Source organism: Tenrec ecaudatus, chromosome 3 (assembly GCF_050624435.1).
Source record: "Tenrec ecaudatus isolate mTenEca1 chromosome 3, mTenEca1.hap1, whole genome shotgun sequence".
Classification (NCBI taxonomy): domain Eukaryota; kingdom Metazoa; phylum Chordata; class Mammalia; order Afrosoricida; family Tenrecidae; genus Tenrec; species Tenrec ecaudatus.
The window spans coordinates 207,834,823-207,858,009 of NC_134532.1; the positions used below are offsets into that span (position 1 = coordinate 207,834,823).

The window sequence follows — 23,187 nt, forward strand, 5'->3', positions numbered from 1 at the left end:
TTAGAAGCAGAAACACCGACAACGGCAGAGTAAACAAAGCAAAAGCAATTGCCTTTAGTGGATCCCAACTCTTGACAACCTTACATGTGACATTGTAGAAATGCAGTGACTGTAGTTTTTCAGATGTAAGTCGTCGGGCCTTTCAAACCAGAGACGAGCTTGAGCCAACAACTTCCAATTAACTGGTGAGCAATAACTATTAGCACCAAGCCCTTCCTAACCAAACTCACAGAACAAGCCCACTGCCATTGGATAGCTCCTGATTTCTAGCCATCCTATATAGAATTTCTGCATCTGGAATTCTTCACAGAAGTAGACAGCTTCATCTTTCTCCCAAGGGGCATTTGGTGAGTTAATTACTCCAACCTTTTGATTAGCTCCCCAATGCCTAACTCACAGCACCACCCAAGCAAGCTCCTTAAGACACTCCAACAATGCCCACTAAATGAGCAAAGGGTGTTCTGGGAGTTTGTTTGGGATCGGCAGAAGCTTTCTTTGGAATCTTAACTGGATATTTCAGGTACAAGCTCTCAGACCTAGCTGTGTCCTGCCCTCTTCCACTGTGTCCTGGAATTCTTCCTGGTATCCTCCAGCACCGCTGCAGAAGGTGACCAAATGCAGCTAAGCCTGCATGCAAGCTGCTACAGATGCAGCTGGCTTGGCTGCAGTGGCCTTTCCCATCAGGGAAAATGAATGGCCCGCTGGGAGGTATCCAGCAGGATCAACTTCTCAGGTATAGAAATTCCTCAAAATAAAAGGGCATACATTGTTAAGGTTAATTCTGTTAGTATTCCTGTTAGTGGGGTGTGTGTGGGGTAGGGGGAGTTTGCACTCATACATGCAAGGTGAAGAAGGCATGATGATGCAGTGGTTAGAAGCTCAACTGATAACTGAAAGGTCAGCTACCTTCCAACTCAGCAGCCACTCCTTGGGAGGAAGATATGAGAAGTCTGCTTCTGACAGACTTCTGTGTGGCCGTTCTTCTCCATTCTAGATGTTGAGTGTGAATTGAGATGGACCCAGCAGCAATGGGTTTGATTATAAAGACCTCATGTTATCATTGTTAGGTACTGTTGAATTGAGTTGGTTCCTACGTACATCACAAGAAAATACTGCCGGTCCTGTTTCATGCACACAGTCATTGCTAAATTTCAACCCATAGTTGCAGTTACTGCACTGTGGTCATTACATAATCTGTTGTCAAGTTGAGACTTAAGAGTGAATGGGTAGAGTTTAGCCTGTCAATTAGTTCGCAGCTTGATGACTTCATTTGGAAGCACTAAGGAGATAAATAGCTCGCTGGAGGCAGGACACACGTTCAGTTCCTGCGAGACATTGCTGTTGACAAGCCACATGGAGAGAGGCTGATGGCAAGAGCCCTGGAGGTGAGGAGCCACATGGAGACCCTTACAAGCACTGAGATGCTTCCACCATCACTGGACCCACAAGACTTTCCACCCACTGGCATGTGATCTCCCTGCATTTGGCACCATTGCATGTGTTGCATGAGTCTGAAGAAGAATTTAGAAACTGGTAATGGACATGTGGACTAATATCAGATTTATGGACTTGACCCGGACTGAGCTGGGATGTTTTTTCAATATTCAATTGCTCTTATATATAAACTTCTCTCTTATACACATGAGTGTCTATGAATTTGTTTCTCTAGTCTACCGGGACTAACATATGCATCAATCCATCTAATTCAGAGTCTTCCTCCTTTTCCTTGTCCCACTAGAATGATTGCCTAGCCAAGTTGATATAAACCCTATCACCTAACTCTGTCCAAATCCAGGGGCTGGTTCCTCTTGATACCATGTTGAAAGTAGGTGTGACAAAATCTCGGTATTATTGCTTCTAAGGAGCACATGGCTGTACTTCTTCCAAGACAGATTTACTCTTTCTGCAGTCCACAGTATAGTCAACACTCTTTGCCAACACCCATAATCCCAAACAGCAGTTAGCCTTTGGATTTCCATTATACATCCATCTTGTGAGTGTGTGTGTGAGTGTGTGTGTGTGCGTGTGTGCGTGTGTGTGTGAGTGTGTGTGTGTGTGTGTGTGTGTGTGTGTTGACTGAAAATACTGTAGGCTGAGTCAGGTGCAGCGTAATCCTCAAAGTGATAGCGTGGCTTTCTAACAATGCAAATAGATACTTTTCATTATATTTCTCTCTTCCTCTTCCCCCCTAATTCCATGGGGAATTACCCATGGGGAAAAGCTGCTCTCTTGATGGCAAATGGTTGATTACGATGAAGACTTTCTGTGCCTCCCTAGTGTTATAGGCCCTTTTATGGACCTGGACAGCAGGGTGATTAAAGGTCGTAGTCCCAGGGGTTCCACCAGTCTCTATTGACACATAAACCTGGTGTCTTTCACGATCTTGAGGTTCACATTTTCTCCCATTCTATACAGGGCCTCCTAATGTGATTCATTTCAGAAAACATGATATGATAGCTGGGCACTATCTTGTTTTTCTGGTCTCGGGATCATGGAGACTGAGGTTCGTGTGCTCCATTAAACTAATTGTTTCTATGCGTCTTCGATTTTCTTCACTCTTTGTTGCTCAAGATGAGCACAGACCAATAATTGCACCTGCAAGGGCTACTCGCAGGCTTTTAAAAGAACAGCCACTATTCACCAAATACCAGATAGCTGTGGAACCTTTGCTTTTGTAGACTATGTTATGCTATTGACCTTGGTCCAGAGCCCCCGACCCAGGGATCCCTTTCCTTTAGGTATTGGGCCATGGATAATGAGTGTTCATAACGTTGCCCCCTATGTGATTCACTACATTTATAAACCTATTTGAAACAGTTGGTACACATATGGAGGGATACGTCTTTACCTATTTTCACATATACATTTACCCGTGTCTGCTTCCATGGATGGTGCTTATGGATCCAAGCAAAATGAAATCCTGGATAAATTAAATCATTTCTTCATTTATCGGGTGTTGCTTAGTGGTCCAATAGGGAGGACTGTTTTTTGTTTGTTTTTTTCTTTATATTGAGGTGCAATCCATTCTGAAGGCTGCACTCTTTGATCTTTATCCACTAGTGCTTGAAGTCCTCCTCACTTTGCAGCAAGCAAGGCTGTGCCACCTGCGTAGCGCAGGTTGTTGATGAAGCTTCCTCCATCATCTGTGTAGCATAGATCAACGAGCCTTCCACCAATCCTGATGCTGGAATCTTCTTCATATAATGCAGCCTCCCAGATTTAATACGTCTGGAGAAAGAATCTGACTCTGATGCACACCTTTCTGATTTTAAACCACAAAACATTCCCTTGTGCTGGTCAAACTACTGCCTCTTAGTCTATGTGCTGGCTTCTCATGAGCACAACTAAGTCTTCCAAAAGTGACCTCACAAGCATCCAAAATTTGGAACAAAATATGAGAGGGTGGGCTGTAAAGTTTTCTCCAAATTCTTAAGGGGATCCTAAGACCTTAGTGAGAGCAGAAATCCTGGCTCCAGAAGGATTTGGCTCTTGACTGCAGGAATCCACTCCCTCAACCTTCTTTCAGATTTCATTTCCTAACTCTCCCGCATTCGCTGTTTGCTGGGAAGGCCGGCTCTCAGCTGGATGAGCTCCGCCACCTACGGCATGCAGCCTGGCAAAGCCACGGTGGCTCTCAGCCAAGAGCCAGAGGTTCACTTGTATACGTGATTAAGGGAAGCCCCCAAGAACCCTCTGTGGGGAAAGAAATGGCTTTGGGAACCCTTGATTCTCATTCAAAGATGTGTGTTCCTTTTGATGGGTTACAGTAATGAGAAGGTATTTTTATATTAAAGGGGAAGGGATAAATTCCGAGGATTAGCTCCTGACAAAGTGTTCCCCCAAACCCAGAGAAGAACAGCACTGACCATGAAAAGGGGAAGAAACACGTGGGATCCCATAAGAGAGGTAATCCCCCGGTTTCAAGTATGTTCAATATGGATAGGCCTTTCCTGGCTCAAAGACGTCAAATTGCTAGTCGAATTTGCCATATAGCAAAACACACTCGATGCAGGGAAATGTGATTTCCTGACACGCTTGAACAGTAAACACAGGCTCATCTTCTTCATATGCCAGCATCCTTTCAGGGAAGGCTAATGGGGCTGGGAGGACCGAGAAGGTGCCATCCTTATCAGTGTGGCTGGCCCCAAAGCAGCATGCCAGCCACTTGACCTAGTACAAATTTAAAAAAATGCATCTTTGGGAAAGGCTTAGAAAGAAGGCGACACTGCCTTCAGAAGTGTGGAGACCCAGGTAGAAGCTACGTTGAGGAACAATAGCTTCACATTCAGAAATGTTTGTTTAATACAAGTGTCTAAGCATCCTGCACAGAGGGTTCACAAGGAAGAGACGAGCCAGTCAGGTGCAGTATAGCACTGACAAAATATACCACTTTCCTCTAGTTCTTTAATGCTCCCCCACCCACCCACCCACCTGCCCACTATCATGACTACAATTCTACCTTATAAATCCATCTAGACCTGGGCTTGGACACTTGTACAGATAAGAGCTCGAAGCACAGGGAATCCCGGACACATAACCCCCTCAGGACCAACAGTGAGAGTAGGGATACCAGGAGCGTAGGAGGAAGGTGAGGAACAAATCACAATGATCAACATATGACCCTCTGCCAGGGGGATGAACAACAGAAAAGTGGGTGAAGGGAGAAAGCGGTTGCTAAAAGACATGAAAAAAATACTAATTTAAAAATTATCAAGAGTTCTTGAGGGAGAGTGGTGAGGAGGAAATGAGCTGATACGCAAGTAGAAAAAGGTGTTTTGAAAATGATGATGGCAACATATGTACAAAGGTGCTGGACACAATGGATGGATGGATGGTTTATGTAAGAGCCCCCAATTAAATGATTAAATATATATACCTGAGAATCTCAAATAAATAAATCAAAGCATCTGTGATGTTGTAACACTTTTTGACTTGCTCTCATACAGCCATGCTATCTACCGTTTGTTGGACATCATCTCATACCTGGCATTGTTGTTGGTAGGTGCCCTTCAGTCAGTTCTTGCTTGTAGTGGCCCCGTTTACAACAGAAGGAAACACCACCCCGTCCTGTGCCCGACAGGACCTGGAATAGTGTCTGAATCTCTGCCCTAAATATCTGAGATGGGTATTGCCTTACAGGTGAAACGGAGACCCAGAATTACTCAGAGGCCCCTTTAAGGAGAGGCACCTAATGACAGAGCTGACACCCCCATGGGGGCCTCTTTAGCCTATGAGTGTGTGCTCACCTCATTGTTCTGGCTTAATCCTAGTTGCAAACATCTCCTGGGCCTTGTCAGAATGTTGCAGTGGTTCCTCTTTGAAAGAGAATCCGTTCTTACATCTCATGGAGAAGGGATAGTATGGTCTCTATAGCAGCCAAGGAAGACTGCATAGGGTAGCCTCTGGTTTGCGCATCCCTGGATTTTCAGCAAAGAAACCTGAAGACAGGAATGAAGATGTAGAATCTTTACAATGTTGAGCTATGGAGTTCATTGTGAAATGTCACCACTGGTCTTTTAGTTTGCAGAAAGGGTTCCCAAGTAGGCAAAACTTAAGATCTGTCATAGCTAATCCGGATTTGTCTGTTTCCAGTCACCCTCACAGTGTGAGACGGCTTCATCGCAACATCCATTTGTTGTGCACTCTTAAAAGTAGTGCTCTTTTTGTGTCTAGAGGCAACTGCGAGTAGAAGGACAATATAGTTGCCCCTTAGAAGGAACTGATGGCTTTGGCGAAGATGTGGATCGTTGATAAATAAAAAGGATGAGGCATTATATTTTTTCTCAATGAAGGCAACCATGCCTAGACGTGAGAAGAAAGGGAGTGGAAAGGGCACAGTGGGGGAGCGAGAAGGGAGTAGGGTCGGAGCTGGAGACCACTGGGAATGTGGGCACAGCCTGCTGTTTCTATGGTCTTTCCTGGAATTCAGGATATATAGGGAAGTGGACCTCAGTCCCCAGTCATGTTTCTCAGAATTATATGATGGTCCTGTAACAGTGGTATGGTTTTCCATTCCCTGGAAAAGGGCACCATGTTTGCTACAATAGAGGGGCATCGGAAAGGAGGAAGGGCTTCAACAAGGTTGAATGACACCGTGGTGGCAACGATGGACTTGAGAGTAACAATTGTAAGGATGACACGGGACAGAGCAGAGTTTCGTTGTGCTGTGCACAGGGTCACTATGAGCTGCCACCAACTTGATGGCACCTAACAGCAAGAACAATGCTCTTGCACGAGCACTTGGCTGCTAACTGGAAGTTGGAGGTTCCACTCTGACACACATAGGGAGGGAATCAACCTCGCAGTGATGGATTTGTTGGGTATTGCTGATTTGGTTTGGTTGTGGTTTCGAAAAATAAACACTCTGGACTCTGCCTGCAGGAAAATACAAGAGGCAATGGCCTGCGTTTTGAACAAGCAATCCATTTGGTCCTGAGTGAAATGTTCCTTGGACTTTGCTTTGAGGAACAAGATTCTCTCAGATCTTCCTAGGAATCTGTCCATCAATCCATCCATGCTTTTAAGCCCAGGCTGAGGACACAGAGGAAAGGCGGACTTCATGGCCTGGTGGAGTAGACACACTTGGCAGCAGATGCCCACACTGTGAATAAATAAAGCAGAAAGAGCTGGTCATTGTGGGAGCATGTAAGAAAGGCATCAACCTCACCCTGTGGGGGATTAGGGAGCGCAGTCTGGGCAGCAGAAGGTAGTAGGTTCTCCACCGTGAATGAGCCTCAGTCAGGAAGAAGTCCAAGTGCAGGGAGCCCCTGGGAAAAGGCCACGTGATCTCATTTTGGAAGTGCTTAAAATGAGAGCCAGCAAAAGGGAAGGAAAGGGGTCACAAAGCAGCTGGAGGCTGCACATGTCTCTTCCATAGCAAACTGGTTTTGTTTCCCACCTCGGAAGGTGTGTTTCCAGGATTTGCATGGCTGTGTTTGCAACTGCACAAGATCGTGGCAGTGCCGTGGTTAAGGTTCAAAGCCACCAGGCCCCGCTGTGGGAGGACGATGTGGCAGTCAGCTTCCAGGAAGAGTGTTGTTGGTGTTTACTGCCATCGAGTCAGTTGTGACTCATAGCGACACGAAGCACCACAGACTGAGACACTGCCTGGTCCCGCACCATCCTCACACCCGTGTGAGCCCATTGTTGCAGCCACTGTGTCAACCCAACTCGTTGGCGGTCTTCTTTTTTGCCGCCCCTCCACCTTACCAAACACAATGTCCTTGTTCAGAGACTGCTTTCTCCTGATAAGATGCTTAAAGCATGGGAGATGAAGTCTCGCCACCCTTGGCTCTAAGTATGACATTCTGGTCATACTTTTTCCAAGGTCGACTGGCTTGTCCTCTTGGCAGTCCATGATACATTCCACATCCTTCCCCAGCACGATCCTGCAAAGGCATCGATTCTTCTTCAGTCTTCCTTACTCCACATGCAGCTTCCACATGCAATTGAAAGTACCCTGACTTGGTTCAGGATAAAGGGAGAAAAGATAGAAGTTGTCAATAATGTCCTCGTGCTTCGATCCACAATCAATGCTCATGGAAGCAGCCATTAAGAAATCAAAGGAAGCATGACATTGGGTCAGCCGGCTGCACAAGACCTCTTTAAAGTCTGAAAAGCAAGGAGGGTAGGGGCGAGGACTAAGGTGTGCCTGACTGGAGTGTTTTATATTTTTAGCATGTGTACGATGCATGGGGACATGAATCAAATAAAATAGGGCTGACCATCCGCCTTGTTATGAATTAGGATCACAAGTCCCTGTAGCTTCCACTTGTTCTCTGGAGTTCACTGGATGGGTTGGAAATGTAGGTCATCCGCACCCACTAGCTTTGTAACTCCCAACATGCGGTTTTTGCAAGCAACCCCAGCCAGAAGCCAGGGCAGCAGCTTCTGAAGCCAGAGCAGCAGCTTCAAGCTCAAAAGTATCTACACAGAAAATGCCTTGTGTGTGTGAGTGTGTGTATGTGTGTGTGTGTGTGTGAATCACATTCAGCTACAATGTCACGTGATAAATGATACTATACTAAGCAGGTCTAATCAAATGTTGGTAGTATTTCTTTTCCTCCATATTTGTGGAGAGAAAACCAAAACCAGGGGTGTAGGTATGAGGGGGTGGGGAGGAGAACATTATCCTTCAGCAGCTTTCTAACTGATCCTAGCAGTTGCCATGCTGTAGTGCCATTCTGATCACCAAGTCGTCAAACCCCGATGTCTTTGCCCCCCTGCAGCTGTGTGTCATCCTGGAGCCCATGCAGGAGCTGATGTCCAGACATAAAACCTACAACCTCAGTCCACGGGACTGCCTGAAGACCTGCTTGTTCCAGAAGTGGCAGCGGATGGTGGCGCCCCCAGGTACGCATTCCTTCTTCGCCCTCCTTCGAAGGCGTGCGTCTTCTTGAAGGTGGGGGGTGGGGGATGAAGGGATGTCAGAAAATGAGACGGTGATCATTTCTCAGCAAAAGTAGCTTATTGGGGAGACCCTGGCCATGCTTTGGGACTTTAAACTCAATGCCATCAAGTTTGTGAAACAGAAACATATAAACAGCAACAACAACAACAAAACCAAGAATGACTTGTTCCGGGTCACTATGAAGATCATTAGCAAGGTTGAGGCTGGAACTAGGCTCTTCTGTCTCCTTGGCCAGTGAAAATACCATTGGACCAGACAGCTGCCTTCGCAAGACCTCATATTTGGGTTGTGTGCTATGTTGCTGAGTTTTCAGTGGTAGGAATAACAAAAAGGAAGGAAGAAAAGAAGGTGGGAAGGAGCCAGGGAGGAGGGAGGGAGCACACACCTTTAAATAAATGTTGCTCTATTGGTTAAGGCCTTTCCTCTCATACGCTGATCATGAAGAGAACACTGGGAAGATCTTCTCTCCCTCACCTCCATAGACGGCAGTTTAGACACTGTAGTCTCCTGCTGGGCTTCTGAAATTATTGCTTCAAGTCATCATTAATTGTCTTTCTAGCGAAAACATTTCCCCTCCCAGGCACGGACTGAGCCTCATTGATCATAAAAGCAACACACATCCATTCGCTCACAATCATTTTTATAAAGAGTAATTATGAACACGAGGCGCAGAGCTTTCTGAATCACAAAATAGCATGGACACCTTCCGCTCATCATTGGCCTGGGGTCCTGTGTAAAACAAGCATGACAGTCAATGGAAGCAAATGCACGGTTATCTGAGGATGTGAGCGTAATTCCACATAGAACGCTGGCCTCTGTATCTGGGGTGGGGCGGGGGTGATGTTGGATTTTAGACTTTGAGAACATTATTATCCAAATACATGAACTGTGCTTAAATTGCCCTGATTTTCTATTTTAATATCAGTAGGCCGTTATGGGGTGAGCAGAGGTGGGGGGAAGTAGTCTATTAACCTAACCTATATTTGAGGCACCTCTCTTTTCCAACACATGCATATAGAACACATAGATTATTTGTCAGTTTATTCACTCATTCAACAAGTACTTCTTGAGGTATTGGGGACTCTGAGCACTGGGAGGGTGGGGGTAACTAGAATAAAATGGTCAAACCCACAGCCTTCAAAATCCCCCATTCATCTTATTGGGCCCGCAAAACAAGCTAATATCAATGACCACCTGCATTTCCTACCATGGCTCCTGAGGCTATCAGGTTAGCCTCCTGGCTAGCAATTAAAGGAGGACAGGCAGCAGCCAGAGCTGATTTTTTTTCTCTAAAATCCATGCCTTTTTATTGCAGCCGATAAAAAGAATCCAGGCTGTACACTCTAGGATGAACCCATTCTCTTTATCGCAGAGGTGGTGGATACTGTGCACATTCAAAGAAATCGCGCCTGGTTTATCATTTTCTGGGCCTGTCAAGAGCAGACTTAGGTCCTTGCTGGACTTTAGAATGTCCACTGCAAACCTTCTTCCAAAACACCATCCGCTGAAGTCATTTGCACGCCTGTCCCCCTCACCCTCAGGGTGAATGCCCATAGCTCTCCATCAAAAGGTGTGTTAGTCCCTTCGGTGAAACCCTTTGAGTGTTGTGGTGGTTGTTAGCTGCTCTTTCTACTCCAGCGCATGGAGCAAGAAATGTTGCCTGGTTCAGCCCACCTTCACATTTGCCAACAAATTCTAGTCCTTCCACCTCACTGAGGTCACCGTGTGCACTCATTGATGCTCTAGGTCACCAAATACGACATCCTCTATGGGCAATTAATTATCCTGATGGTGTGTCCACGGCTACCACACTGGTGACATTCTGATGTGGTCCATAAGGGTTCTGTTGTCTAGTTTTTAAAACAGATTATGCCAGGCCTTTCTGCCTAGTACACCTAGTTCACGTTACTGAAACCTATTCACTATGGGTAACCCTGCTGACCACAGAAATACTAATGGTATAGCTTCCAATATCAGAGTCATATATGCAAGCCACCACTGTAAGACAATTGGACACCAGGAACAAATTAATTACACCAGAACAAGAACACATGTATCGAAAGCAACACAATCTACATATTTCCATCAAGCAAACGAAAAAAGAAAAAAAACCCAGCCATCAAGTGCATTCCGACTCACAGTGAACCTGTAGCACAGGATCGGACCGCCTCTGTGCATTTCCGTGACTGACCCTCCAACTGGACCGTAGTAGGTCCAGAAACATTCTAAAGAATCAAGAGCTTCGTCTTACTCCCACGGAGCAGCTAGCTGGTGCTTCTGAATCACTGGCTTGTCAGTTAGCAGGGCAACACTGCTACCAGGGCTCCTGGTTTTCATCAAGGGTCCGAGTTAATGGAGAGGATGAAGTGGTCTTTGAACTGCACCCCAGTGCCTGTCAGAGGCAGACCAAGTGTTTTGAGAAAATGTTACAAAGTTTTCTCACATAGTTTTGCTATGACCAGAATACTTAGCAAAACTGGCTGTTTTTACTTGCCATATTCAAGGTTTCTGAAACTATGGACAGACTCGGGGAGATCAGAGGAAGTATGGCCTGACCTCTAATACTTACTAGCTGCCTACATTTTGGCAAAACACTAAGATTCTGTGCCCTCGTTTTCTTAGTTACAAATTAAAGATTGTAGTAATTGTAACTAATTACTAGAGTTGCTATGAAAATCAAACTTTTGATACATTTTTGATTGTTAAGTATAGTGCCTGGCACTGAGTAAACCTGGTTTAATACTTACTGAGTAAACAAAGAGCCGTGTGTGTGTGTGTGTGTGTGTGTGTGTTACCACATATTGCTGTGCACTCTGTATGTCTATTAACGCTGTGCTCAGTCCCTCTGGTCCAAAATGAACACGACCAGGGTTAGGTTGCCTTCAGTTCTATGCCGATCATAGCACCCATCATTTCTGGCATTTTATCTCCAAGGTCAGACTGTGGGTATGTCTACTAAACTTGGGGATTTCTAAGTTTCATATTCACAGCTAACACAACTGATGATTCCTCTTCCTTTTACCTGAGCATTTCAGGGTGTAATAGAGCTAGGTTGCAATATGACGCTTAGCCAGTAGATGCTGCTGTAACACATTCGTTCACTCACTTCACTGTACAACATTTTTCATTTCTCCAGTACCTTGCAGGCACCGCCAGGGAGTCCAAAAGTCCTTCTTTTTATATAAATAAAAGGTCCATGTTGTAAGCTGTCACTCCCAACTCATGGCAACCTTATGTACAACAGAACAGCACATTACTTGTACACACTTCACAAGCACATCCCTGGGTATGCCTGAGTCTGTAGTTCTAGCCACCTTGTATTCTGAGTCCCATCCAGCCATCAGAGCTCATCTTCCAGTGCAGAATGAGATAGTATAATCTATTGTGATACATAGAGATTTTATGGACTAGCTTTTGGAAGTAAATCCTCAGACCTTTCTTCCCAATCTGGCTACCATTGAAACCTGTCACCCATGGGGGACCCTGCTGGCATGTGAAACACTATTAGCACAGTGTCTAGCCTCACAGCCACATGAACATACCCTCCATGAGACAAATGGACAGATGGGAGGTAAGGGAACAAGGTAGAACCAATTATAATTAAAATTCCAACATGGTTCACCAATGATATTTTTAATTCAAATATGAAATTACTGCCATCCAGAAATATTCATAGCTCACCCCCTCAAATGCAGTAGTCGGTTGCAGCCCTGTGTATGAAATTAGAAAGAATGGTACAAAATAATTTTAACTACATAGTAAAGAAAAGGAACCCATGCGATGCAGTGGTTATGCATCGGACTGCTAACTGCAAGGTCAGGAGTTCGAAACCATAGTCTGCTGCTCAGGGAAAAGGAGTTTTCTACTCCTGTAGAGAGTCAAGTCCGGGAAACCCACATGGGCGTTCTACCCTGAGTCGTCAGTGAGTGAGCACATAGAGGAGACATAAAAACGAACCTTCACCTGTAATCCTCTCTTACCTAGTTTTGTTGGTGGGGGGGGGGGGGTGTCAAGTGAAAACAACAGGTAGGGCAGGGCACTGTTAGAAGTCTATTCTTTTTCATGTCCTAGGGCAGCGTCGTTGGAAGGATGGGACTAGTGGCCCCCCTCCCCCCTCTCCGCACCTCTCCGCTTTTAGCCTGGAACTGATCCTTCTTCCCTTCCTCCTATTGCAGCAGAACCCACAAGGCAACCGACCACGAAACGAAGAAAAAGAAAAAACTCCACCAGCAGCACTTCCAACAGCAGCGCCGGCAACACCGCCACCAGCACCGGCAGCAAGAAGAAGACCCCGGCCGCCAACCTGAGTCTGTCCAGTCAGGTACCTGTAAGTCTCGCTCTCCTTCAGGCTTGGCCTGCCCGGGTGCCGCCTTCCTAATGCAGGGGCCCTGGTGGGAGTCTCAGCTGCAGAACCGCCCGGGCAGGTGGGTGGGCGGGAGGGGCTGGGTTTGGGGGCAGAGCCCTGCCACGGAGACCTTCTCCTCCAAGCTGGGAGTCAGAAGGAAATACAGGTGGTCCCCAGATTATGAATCCCTGAGGCAGACATCGCCTAAGTGTTCCCGTTCTCATTTTGAAAGATTGAGCGACCCTCTAAACTCGCAACAAATTCTTCATCGCAGTCGCCTTCACTCGCGACACGTCTAGCTTTTAAACCACTGAAAAGGCTTCCAGCCTTTACTAGCAGAAATTCCAACTCTCCGAGACCCTGTAGGTGGTACCGCCCCTTCGTTTTTGAGATTGTAATTCTTTAAGGAAGCAGAAAGCCTCCTCTTTCTCCCACAGAGCATCTGGTGGTCTTGAACTGCCAACCTTGCAGGTAGCCGCTCTCTAAGCAGGGCTTCCAGCTTGCAGGAAAGTGAGGCTACCCAAGAGCCTTATGGGCCTGTTCCGACTTACCTACGAATTCAACTGAGGCCCGCTTAGGAAGGGATCACGTCTGTAACCCGGGGATTGCCTGTATTAATAAGAGTCGGTGCTGCAGTAGGACCTGAATTAAAAAGCCATCAGAGTCACAGACAGGAGATATGTCACTTAAGGTTTAATTAAAATATCACTTAGCTGCCTGCCTGGTGGCAGATGAGGGCCGCTGGTCACCCGCGTCAGAGACCCTGAGCTCCGCCGGAAATGAGCTCCCTGCGATCCGGCTCCGACTCCTAATTTGACTGGGGCCGTCCCAACACGGGCGTCCCCTCCTATTTTAAGACCTGGGCAATTAGCTCACAGCCATTATACGTTTGGCCCAGTGGACTTCCAGCTTTGCCCGTTTCATTAGCTAGGGAGGAGAATCAGCCCAGACCATGAAAATTGGGTCTCGGTTCTCTTTGACCTCTGTAGCCTTTCCTTTAATTTCGAGGCCAGTGGGAAGGGGGCGTCTTTGGATCCCAAAGCTGACAATCGTGGGTAGTCAGTTCCCCGACAGGGTAAACGATGCTGAGACTTCCCACCCTTCAGTGAAATGACTTCCTCTCTTAGGCCTTCTTCCCAAACTCTGCCCTTTCTGCCTGGTCCTAAACGCGCTGCAAATCCCTGTCGCACCCCTGGTCCAGTATGACATCGTGCCTGGCCTTTGAAAGCGCATGCTCCCTGAAGCATCTGTTTTCCTTCCTCCCCCCACCCCTCCGCCCCCCACCAGGCCGCCTTTTCTTCCTGGCAGCTCTGCCTGCTCCCTCTGTCACTGGGCATCTAACCATCATTTGAATCTTGACATGCTCTTGGAGCTCCCTGGATATCCTCTCCCTGCTGCCTGCTTCTTGGAAGTGTTCTTATGTTTCATGTTTCTGATCCCAGTTAAGGAGGAAATCTCCTTGCCATCCCTTTACTGTCTTTCCCCTCTGCGTCTGTCCTCACCTCCATCCTCTGCCCTGGCTCCATCTCTCTGTGAGAGTAGAGTATTCACAGCGTATTTCTGACTGACCTACAGATATGCTTTGCAAATCTGCCCCCACCCATGTTCTGCCACTTTCCATTGGTCAGTTCTCTTTGGCCAAAATCAACCCTATTGGTAACCTGAGCATCCCCTGAGCAGTAGGGCACGTCTCCTGTCTTCTCATTCCCATCCCATTAGAAAGAAGGGGTCAGGGAAAGAGTGACCAGTCTGTGGGGAGAGGCACGGCTGTAATTCTAAGGCCATTGGGAATGGTAGTTCTCAAGCAATGCCAAGACCTCCTCTAGTGTCTGATTGGGCCTCACACCTGAAGAGACAGGGAGAAAAACTGAATCACTTCCTTTATGTACTGATAAGAAATACTTACTCCTGAAAAAAAGGACATAGGGACTGCCCATTTACTCTACATGTGACACATTAGCAAAATGTGTTGCAGGGGATTCTGGAACTGTGGTTTAGTTGATCCAAGGCACCATTGCTGGAAGAATTCTGATCAGCTCAACACGGGTTTCCTGAGTCCTATTCATGTGCCCAACCTAAAGCCCGGTACTAACAAAACCACAATTTAAATAACAACATATCCCAGGTCATTAAAGACTTCAATGGTTCATTCACTAAAGACGGCAAAGAGGTTCTGTCCCTCCTGACAGCTTCCTCTGTCAGCTGCACAGAGTACAGAATTGAGGATTCTGAGTCCCGACTGAGATCCATTAGTAATGTCTGTCTTGGATGAAGATGGTGCTTTAGTTGTTGTTGTTGTTTTGTTTTGTTAACTAAACCCGATACCTGAAGCAAGCAATTAAAAGCATTTTAATTAATAAAACCATGCAGATGGCCAAGATAGGCAAAGAGGGCAACCAGGGTAGGGAATGCAAGAGTCCCTGTGTGTCTGCTAGTTGAATGAGCTGTAAATGATAAGCAATATTCTGGCCACATCATTTAACCCTGTCTACTGCATAACCATTTTACTGTTTCGATCGAAATGCGATCTCTAGTTCCCTGCCTGCCCCAGAGGCATGGACAGACTCAGTGAGCAGCTGTGCCCACAGCTGTGGTTCACTCAGCTGCCAGCCGGGCAGTGCATGCACCTGGTGAGGACTAGGCTTTAATCCTTGGATTCTGCCTCTCACTCCATGAGCAGGGGCTAGGAGCCATCCCGAACTGCAGCCTCAACCCTGGGAGGAATGGAGACCTGTGCCATTCAGCAGCAGTGACCCCTTCTGGCCAATTTAAGGAGAAGCGTTGAGGGGCCCTGAAAGGAGTCACTTCCAGTCCTCCTCAGAGGTTGGTGGTCTTTGCAGGGGGGGTCATTAGTGAGAAGATGTGACATGGACAAGAGCTGGTGGCAGCTGCAGGCCTCCAGCCAAGGAGCAAAGGTCTGCCTCCTGGAGAGCCAAGGGTGTCGATCTATCCAGCTGGGTGACTTGCAAAGCGAACCCTCCTGCCTCGGGTGGGATGCCCCAGATAGTAGAGATGGGAAGGCAATGTCCTTGCATTGCTGACATTGGGGAGGGGATGATTTTGAAAGGTGTGTGTGGGTGGGGCAGGGGCTGCCAACCCCCCATACCTAGCAGCAGGTCACGGTACCTCCTGATGTTTTGTGGGAGACTTTGTATGAGACTGCCTGAGCAGAGAGCCACGAGAGTCTCCGGGTCTCCCCTGACCTATCCTCATCCAGAGGCTCAGGAGAACCACGTAGGGACACAGACATACTTGTGCACATGGTCTCAGTGATCTAGGTGCTTAGGAAGCCCTCACTGGGAACCTGTGTTTCTTTTGTCAGTCACCTTCCAGCAGTCGCTTCTGTGCAAACACTCATGCATGCATACACAGTTAGGGACCTGGCCAGGGATACGTTTTACTTATAAAATGAAGTCGCATTCAGGTGGCGTCTCAACTGAAGTTTGCGATGCTTAAAAATACCTATACCTGGGTATCTCTTCCCAGCACTCTGTAACACAGAGACGATAGAGCAAACATATCCCCGCCATATGTCAGCCCCCACGTGACATGACTCAACCCACTCTTTTTATAGCACGCGTCTTCCATGACTATTGCTTTTTAATATAGCACAACGGATCGGGAGGGTTCAGAACATTCCTTCTAAACTCACGCTTCAGTTGGCTGCTGCTTCTTTCTGGCCTCCTCCCTGAAATGCTTCCCTTCTCGCGCTCTGCCGGCCTCTCTCGGTGACTTTGTGCTCATGATACTAATGCAGAACCGCGGGGGGGCTTCTCACCTCCCTCTCCTGCCCCCTCAGAACTTACGCATGCATTTGCCAAGCCCTGCAGAGGGTGCTGGACACAAGTCACCAAGTGATACTAACCGTTCATGGCATTCTCTGGCTAAACTCAGCGTATCCTTGCTGCCCACCTCTGTTCTTGTCACGTGGTTTCCTAGCTAAGCGGCACTGTGTTACGCTGAAGTCCACCACCCCTCCTCAATGGATCAAACGGCAGCTGCCCTCACCTAACTCACTAATGCTTACATTTCTATGACAGTCAAATTCCATCTACAATCCTGTTGGAATTCCTACCACATTGTGTCTTACCTTCAAGAGTCCTCACGAGTCGCTTTAGGTGTCAGCACCAGGCCTGCTTCTTCACTACACGATCCAGATGTTCTTGGATGTGCACATCGGCATATCCTACCCATACCTTTACCAGTACCTTCATGGCTGGGTTTACCAAAGGCATACTTCGGGCATTTACTTCATCTGGGTCATGTCTGTTGAGAATCACTTCTCATCAATTCCAAAGAACGATTAGGCAGAAGGAAACCTTCGGGAACCTGCTGATGATCTCACCCCGACCCCCACTAATTCTAGCACTTCTCGTTCTGCCACTAGGTGTGGGGAGGAGGGGAAGTGCAACTAAAACAAAATCTTGAATGTCACAATAGGCCAGGTGCTAAGGGATTTAGTCAGTGACCGCTTCAAAATATTCAGGGGCCCCTGGATCTTCCCCAGTCCAAAGGAGCATTTTTCTACCGTACCGCTGAAGAGCACTTTTGCCCAGCTGTCACAGCACCTTACAGAATGGGGCGCCTTAGCAGGAAGCCCACCATTCCAACTCCAAACACAACCTTACCCTGCTTTCCCTGACCTCCAGCAGAAGCTAATAGCAGTTGGTCAGCCTCGTGGAATCACTGCACTTTGAAGTGGAATAATGCTCAGAGCCTGCCCAGAAATGTCCATCTCACAGGTGTCCTGTCCCATGCCCAGGTCACCCATCAACCCCATATGGTCCCCTTTGAACAAAGAGGCCGGAGCTGTGCCCTGTGTATGCATCTTTCTCCCCCGCACCTGTGCCTCTCCAGGTGTGGCCTCCAAGCTGCTCCCAGCTACAGTAGGTGGCTTCCTTGTTTGCATGGAAGGGCAAGTGTGTGCTTAAACCAGTGATTAGATGCCTTCTTCTTGTGCGCTCCCCTTTTTTGGTGACGACCAGCTTCATCCGGGCTAATTCTAATGAGTACTCTCTGTCTTCCTTTTTATGGCACCAGCTGGACAGACTGGTCCTGTCTCTCCATGGCCCAGATTGGTGGCAGGGTTGCCTGTATGGGGATAGGTGACAGGCACCATGAAATAACAGATGGTAAATGCAGGGCTTGTTGGCAATCAGCAGGTTTTTTGCTAATGACTTAATTAGCTATGCAAATTGTCAAATCAGTGTGAACATTGTTTTTATCTGAAAACTTTACCTAAATTAATTACCATAATTAAGTAGCAGAATGTCAAGGATATTGGCTGCATTAAAAGAGGGCCTGGCTGAGGAGAGCAAGGAATGGCTCTGTCTCCAGTTAGAACCTATCCCATCCTCGGGACAGAGAAAATCCATTTGGCAAGAGAAGTGTACTGATGACAGGCTGGCAACCTACAAATGTCTCTGCTCGCTGCTGCTAGCTCTTAAAGCCATTCTACTTGTGAGGCCCCAAGTAAGGTTTTTGGACAGCCAGCCAAGGATCTCACAGAAGTTTCCTCAAAACCCTCTACTTCAGCTCCCTCACCCACTGCAGTGGGTTAACTATGGGACTTTCAAATAAAAATTTTAACTATGGGGCTTTCAAATAAAAAAAATAAAAATAACGTTTGACAAATCCTCCCCCTCCACCCCCACCCAGTTTCTGCAGATTGCTAGCATTGCTCTTTCTCCCATGTCAGGCTGCTGGCTCAAGACATAGACTGGTTGTTACACCACAGGAGGCGATATTTATTTCCCATAGAACTCAAATGCGTGCCCTTCCCACCCTCCCACCTCAACACCTGACCCTGTTGTACCTAAGCGTGTCTGTCCTAGCTACCCCGACACCTCCCACGATGATGTGACGCTGAGCTTCTCTCTCCCAAGGTTCCCCTGTAATAATGTCAGCTGCTGTTCACAGGACGTGATGGTGGTAGGAGAGCCGACTCTGATGGGAGGAGAGTTTGGGGACGAGGACGAAAGGCTAATCACTAGATTAGAAAACACGCAGTATGATGCAGCCAACGGCATGGACGACGAGGAAGACTTCAACAATTCACCCGCCTTGGGGAACAACAGCCCTTGGAACAGTAAACCGCCTGCCGCTCAGGAGACGAAATCAGAAAACCCCCCAGCCCAGGCCTCCCAATAAGAGCGTCAGTTACTGACTCCCCCAAACTACTCTCAGTAGGCCAGTGGGTCAGAATTTACTGTTCCAGATCTTTGCTTTAGCAGGAGAGAAAAGAGGAGAAACACACAAACTTGTACACGCCAATACCTATTTCTAAACCATTATGATCTCATTTTCTTGCTTGCGGTATTATTATTACTCCCCCTTCCCAACTCCCCAAACCCCCTCCTTTTTTTTCCCATTGAGAGGATTGTTCCAGCTAAGCTTCTGCGAGCCTTCCTCAAAGTTCTGTGCAGGTGATGCAGATACTGGCACTGAATGCAATTAAGGCGCCCACGCTAGCTCGCCTCCAGGCGGGCTATTCACACCTGGTTTGTGTTGAAGTTCCTTTTTGTGCACCCAACGAAGGCCATATTGCCCATACGTCTTCAGTGCTCAGGATCTCGTGAATAATGCCGACGACTTTTTAATATTGTAAAATATTTTCTGCTTTTTGACTTGCATCTGAAAGTTTCTCGTTTCCGTAAAAAAAGAAAAGGAAAAAAAAATCCACTTGGGAGGGGGGCATTAATTTCCAGAGACCTTTCTTTTCCTTTCCTTTACACCTGCTTTCACTGGGGAACAGCGAAGTAGGGGCCCCGTGTGTAATTGGATGTCAATGCGTGTTTTAATGGTTTTGCCTGCCAGTTGAAACCAGAAGGGCCGTTTGGTGTCACGGAAGACACCAGGGCAGAGTTTGATGGGAAAGACACTTGGCCCCTTGAGAAGGTCTTGTAAATTTGCTGGTGATCCAAATCTTTTCAAGCCATGTAATCCGTTGATTATTACTTTTTTCTTTCCGGTGGGCAGTTTAATAAACCTGAAACCTTTTGTGTTTTATTATGATGATTCTTGTATCTGAGTTGGCTGCTCTTTTCATAGTCTATTTCTTGTACAATATTTTGTAAAGCCCTGAGCTGGCTCTTTGATGGGGACTTTTCTCTTTTTTTGGGGTGGGGGAGAGGGGCGATTCCAGTGTATTTATGTGAAACTTTATAAGAGAACTAATTTTTCCATTTGCATATTAATATGTTCCTCTACACATGTAAAGACACAGTGGCTCCGTGTGTTACCAAACAGCTGTATTTTATGTATGCTTCACTGATAAGTGTGCCAATAATAAACTGTGTTATCAACCCAAACGTGGAGCTGGCTGTTTGTTCGAATGCGGTAGAAATCTGCCTGCTGGTACACATGGGGAGCTTGGGTTTATGGTTCAGTCTCCGATGGGCTGGAACTGGTACACCTGAGCTAACGCTTTTATTGTGGGCCCCGGCCTGCCCACTGACTGCAGTTTCCTTCCTAGGAAGGCATGGTGTGCCTTCTCTGTGTCAGGCAGTGTGCTCACGGAGCGACATGATGAGAAGAATGGGCTCTAGGAGCTTGCCATCAAATGGATGACTCCCCCACGGTGTGCCAATGGTTAATGTGCTCGGCTGATAACCAAAAGGCTGGAGATTGAGTTCTAGGGCAGTGGGTCTCAACCTTCCTGATGCCATGACCCTTCCATACAGTTCATGTGGTGGTGACTCCCCAACCATAAAATTATTTTTGTTGCTATTTCATCACAGTCATTTTGCTACTCTTATGAATTGGGTGACCCCCGTGAAAGGGTCATTTGACCCCCCCAACGGGGTCATGACCCACAGGTTGAGAACTGCTGATTTAGGGGCATCTTGGAAGATAGGACTGGCCATCTGCTGCCCCAAAAACTCAGCTATGGGAAACCCAATGGAGCACACGTGTGCACCTTACCTACTTGGGTTGCCATGAGTTACAGAAACGGGTTGTTTCCATCCACTGAATGTTTCCACTGTAGCAGACAACTCAACTTGACGTGCTTCGTGTTCCACAGCCCCGCTTCCCATTCATCCTGACAACGGCTGCACAGAGGAGGCATGAGTTACCATTAAGGAATCAGGCTCACTTGCCTATTTTCCCCCCAAGGCATTTGCTACCTAGAACCAAAGCCAAACTCCATGGCATCGAGTTGATTTTGACTGATAGAGACCCTATAGGATAGGGTAGACCTGTCCCAATGAGTTTCTGAGACAGTAACTCTTCATGGGGGTACAAAGTCCCCTCTTTCTCCTGAGGAGTGGCTGGTGGTTTGTTTTTTTTTTTTTTCATTTAGTCCTATACCCTTTTATTTATTTTTTTTAATTTTTTTTTTGCCCTAATCATTTTTTTCTCTTTTCTTCTTTTACATTTTATTAGGGACTCATACAACTCTTACCACAATCCATACATATACATACATCAATTGTATAAAGCACATCCATACATTCCCTGCCCCAATCATTCTCAAGGCATTTGCTCTCCACTTAAGCCCCTTGCATCAGGTCCTCTTTTTTTTCCCCTCCTCCCTCCCCCTTCCCCCCTCCCTCATATGCCCTTGGTAATTTATACAACGTTGTTTTGTCATATCTTGCCCTATCCGGAGTCTCCCCTTCCCCCTTCTCTGCTGTCCCTCTCCCAGGGAAGAGGTCACATGTGGATCCTTGTAATCAGTTCCCCCTTTCCAACCCACTCACCCTCCACTCTCCCAGCATCGTCCCTCAAACCCTTGGTCCTGAAGGTATCATCCACCCTGGATTCCCTGTACTTCCAACCCTCATATGCACCAGTGTACAGCCTCTGTCCTATCCAGCCCTGCAAGGTAGAATTCGGATCATGGTAGTTGGGGGGAGGAAGCATCCAGGATCCGGGGGAAAGCTGTGTTCTTTATCGATACTACCTCACACCCTAATTAACCCATCTCCTCTCCTAAACCCCTCTATGAGGGGATCTCCATTGGTCGACACTTGGGCCTTGGGTCTCCACTCTGCACTTCCCCCTTCATTTAATATGATATATATACATATATATACATACATATATACATATACACATATATACACATACATACACACACTTATATCTTTTTTTTTTGCATGATGCCTTATACCTGGTCCCTTGGGCACCTCGTGATCGCACTGGCCGGTGTGCTTCTTCCATGTGGGCTTATTTGCTTCTGAGCTAGATGGCCGCTTGTTCTCCTTCAAGCCTTTAAGACCCCAGACACTATCTCTTTTGATAGCCGGGTACCATCAGCTTTCTTCACCACATTTGCTTATGTACCCATTTGTCTTCAGCGATCCTATCATGGAGGTGTGCAGTCAATGATATAGGAGGATGGGGAAATAGATCTATGTGTCTATATTTATAGGTCAAGTATTAAGGTGGCGGAAGGACCTTGGGCCTCTACTCAAACACTCCCTCAATGCATGAATACCTTCTTTTATTAAATTGGAACTCTATGATGCTCACTCTCCCGACACAACGGCTGGAGCCAAAGTGTGTGAACAAGTAAATGTGGTGAAGAAAGCTGATGGTGCCCGGCTATCAAAAGAGATAGTGACTGGGGTCTTAAAGGCTTGAAGATAAACAAGCGGCCATCTAGCTCAGAAGCAACAAAGTCCACATGGAAGAACACACCAGCCTGAGTGAGCGAGTGGTCCCAAAGGGATCAGTTACCAGGCATCAAAGAACAAAAAAATCATATCATTGACGGCTGGTGGTTTTTAAGGCCATCCCTGCAGTTTGCAGCCCAAGGTATGACCACTATGCCACCAGGGCAGCTTGCCACACAGAGAACATGAAAACTTTATTTATAGACCTCTGTGTGTGTGTGAATTTTTTAAAATGCCCCCCTATTTTCCCACTTTGGACTAAAGAGGACAAAGGTAGTAAGGTTAGGGGTCACCTTCTCACCCTCCAGGTGGGAGATTCAGGTCTGTTTTCTAACCAGCACAAACCATGTACATCCGTGGCATGAACGCACACACACAATATTGTTTAAAGTCACCCGTATTGAATAACTGCAGATTACCCCTAGGATAATTGATTTAACACCTGTTCTGGGCAGCTATTGCTGCTAGCAAATCAGCTCACAATGTCGTGATTTGGAGTGGATGGTTTTCTCTGGTTTCAACCAATGTCCGCTCAGGTTGGTTTGCATATAAGGCTCCCAGATACCAACTGGGGCCAGAGTCATTGGAAGCCAATGGGCTGGACATCTATGATGGCACTCTCACATGCTGGCTATTGGTGCTGTTGACTGGAATGCTTCATGTAGCCTCACCTTAGGCCTCACACAGAACTGTGGCTGGCTTCTGAGATGCCATCTCCCAAGAGACAGCATTCCCATGAGAGAGCAGACCTAACGGCCAGTGCCCGAGACTGCCACAGAGTCACTTCTCATGTGCCTTTCCATCAAAGAATC

General features: G+C 47.0%; 1 protein-coding gene across 7 annotated transcripts in view; it reads left to right on the forward strand.

Moving 5' to 3' along the window:
• Positions 1-20,052, forward strand: part of LDB2 (LIM domain binding 2) — a 423,583-nt gene extending 403,531 nt beyond the window's left edge. The window contains exons 6-9 of one of the 7 annotated variants that reach the window (XM_075544506.1): positions 8,229-8,352; positions 12,586-12,737; positions 15,436-15,578; positions 18,675-18,806. In XM_075544506.1, the coding sequence (XP_075400621.1) occupies positions 8,229-8,352; positions 12,586-12,737; positions 15,436-15,540 (381 nt within the window). In that variant the 3' untranslated portion in view covers positions 15,541-15,578; positions 18,675-18,806. Of the gene's footprint in view, positions 1-8,228; positions 8,353-12,585; positions 12,738-15,435; positions 15,579-18,674 lie in introns of all 7 variants that reach the window. The other 6 variants (XM_075544508.1, XM_075544507.1, XM_075544501.1 and 3 more) reach the window with 6 other exon arrangements.
• The last annotated feature ends 3,135 nt before the right edge of the window (positions 20,053-23,187 follow it).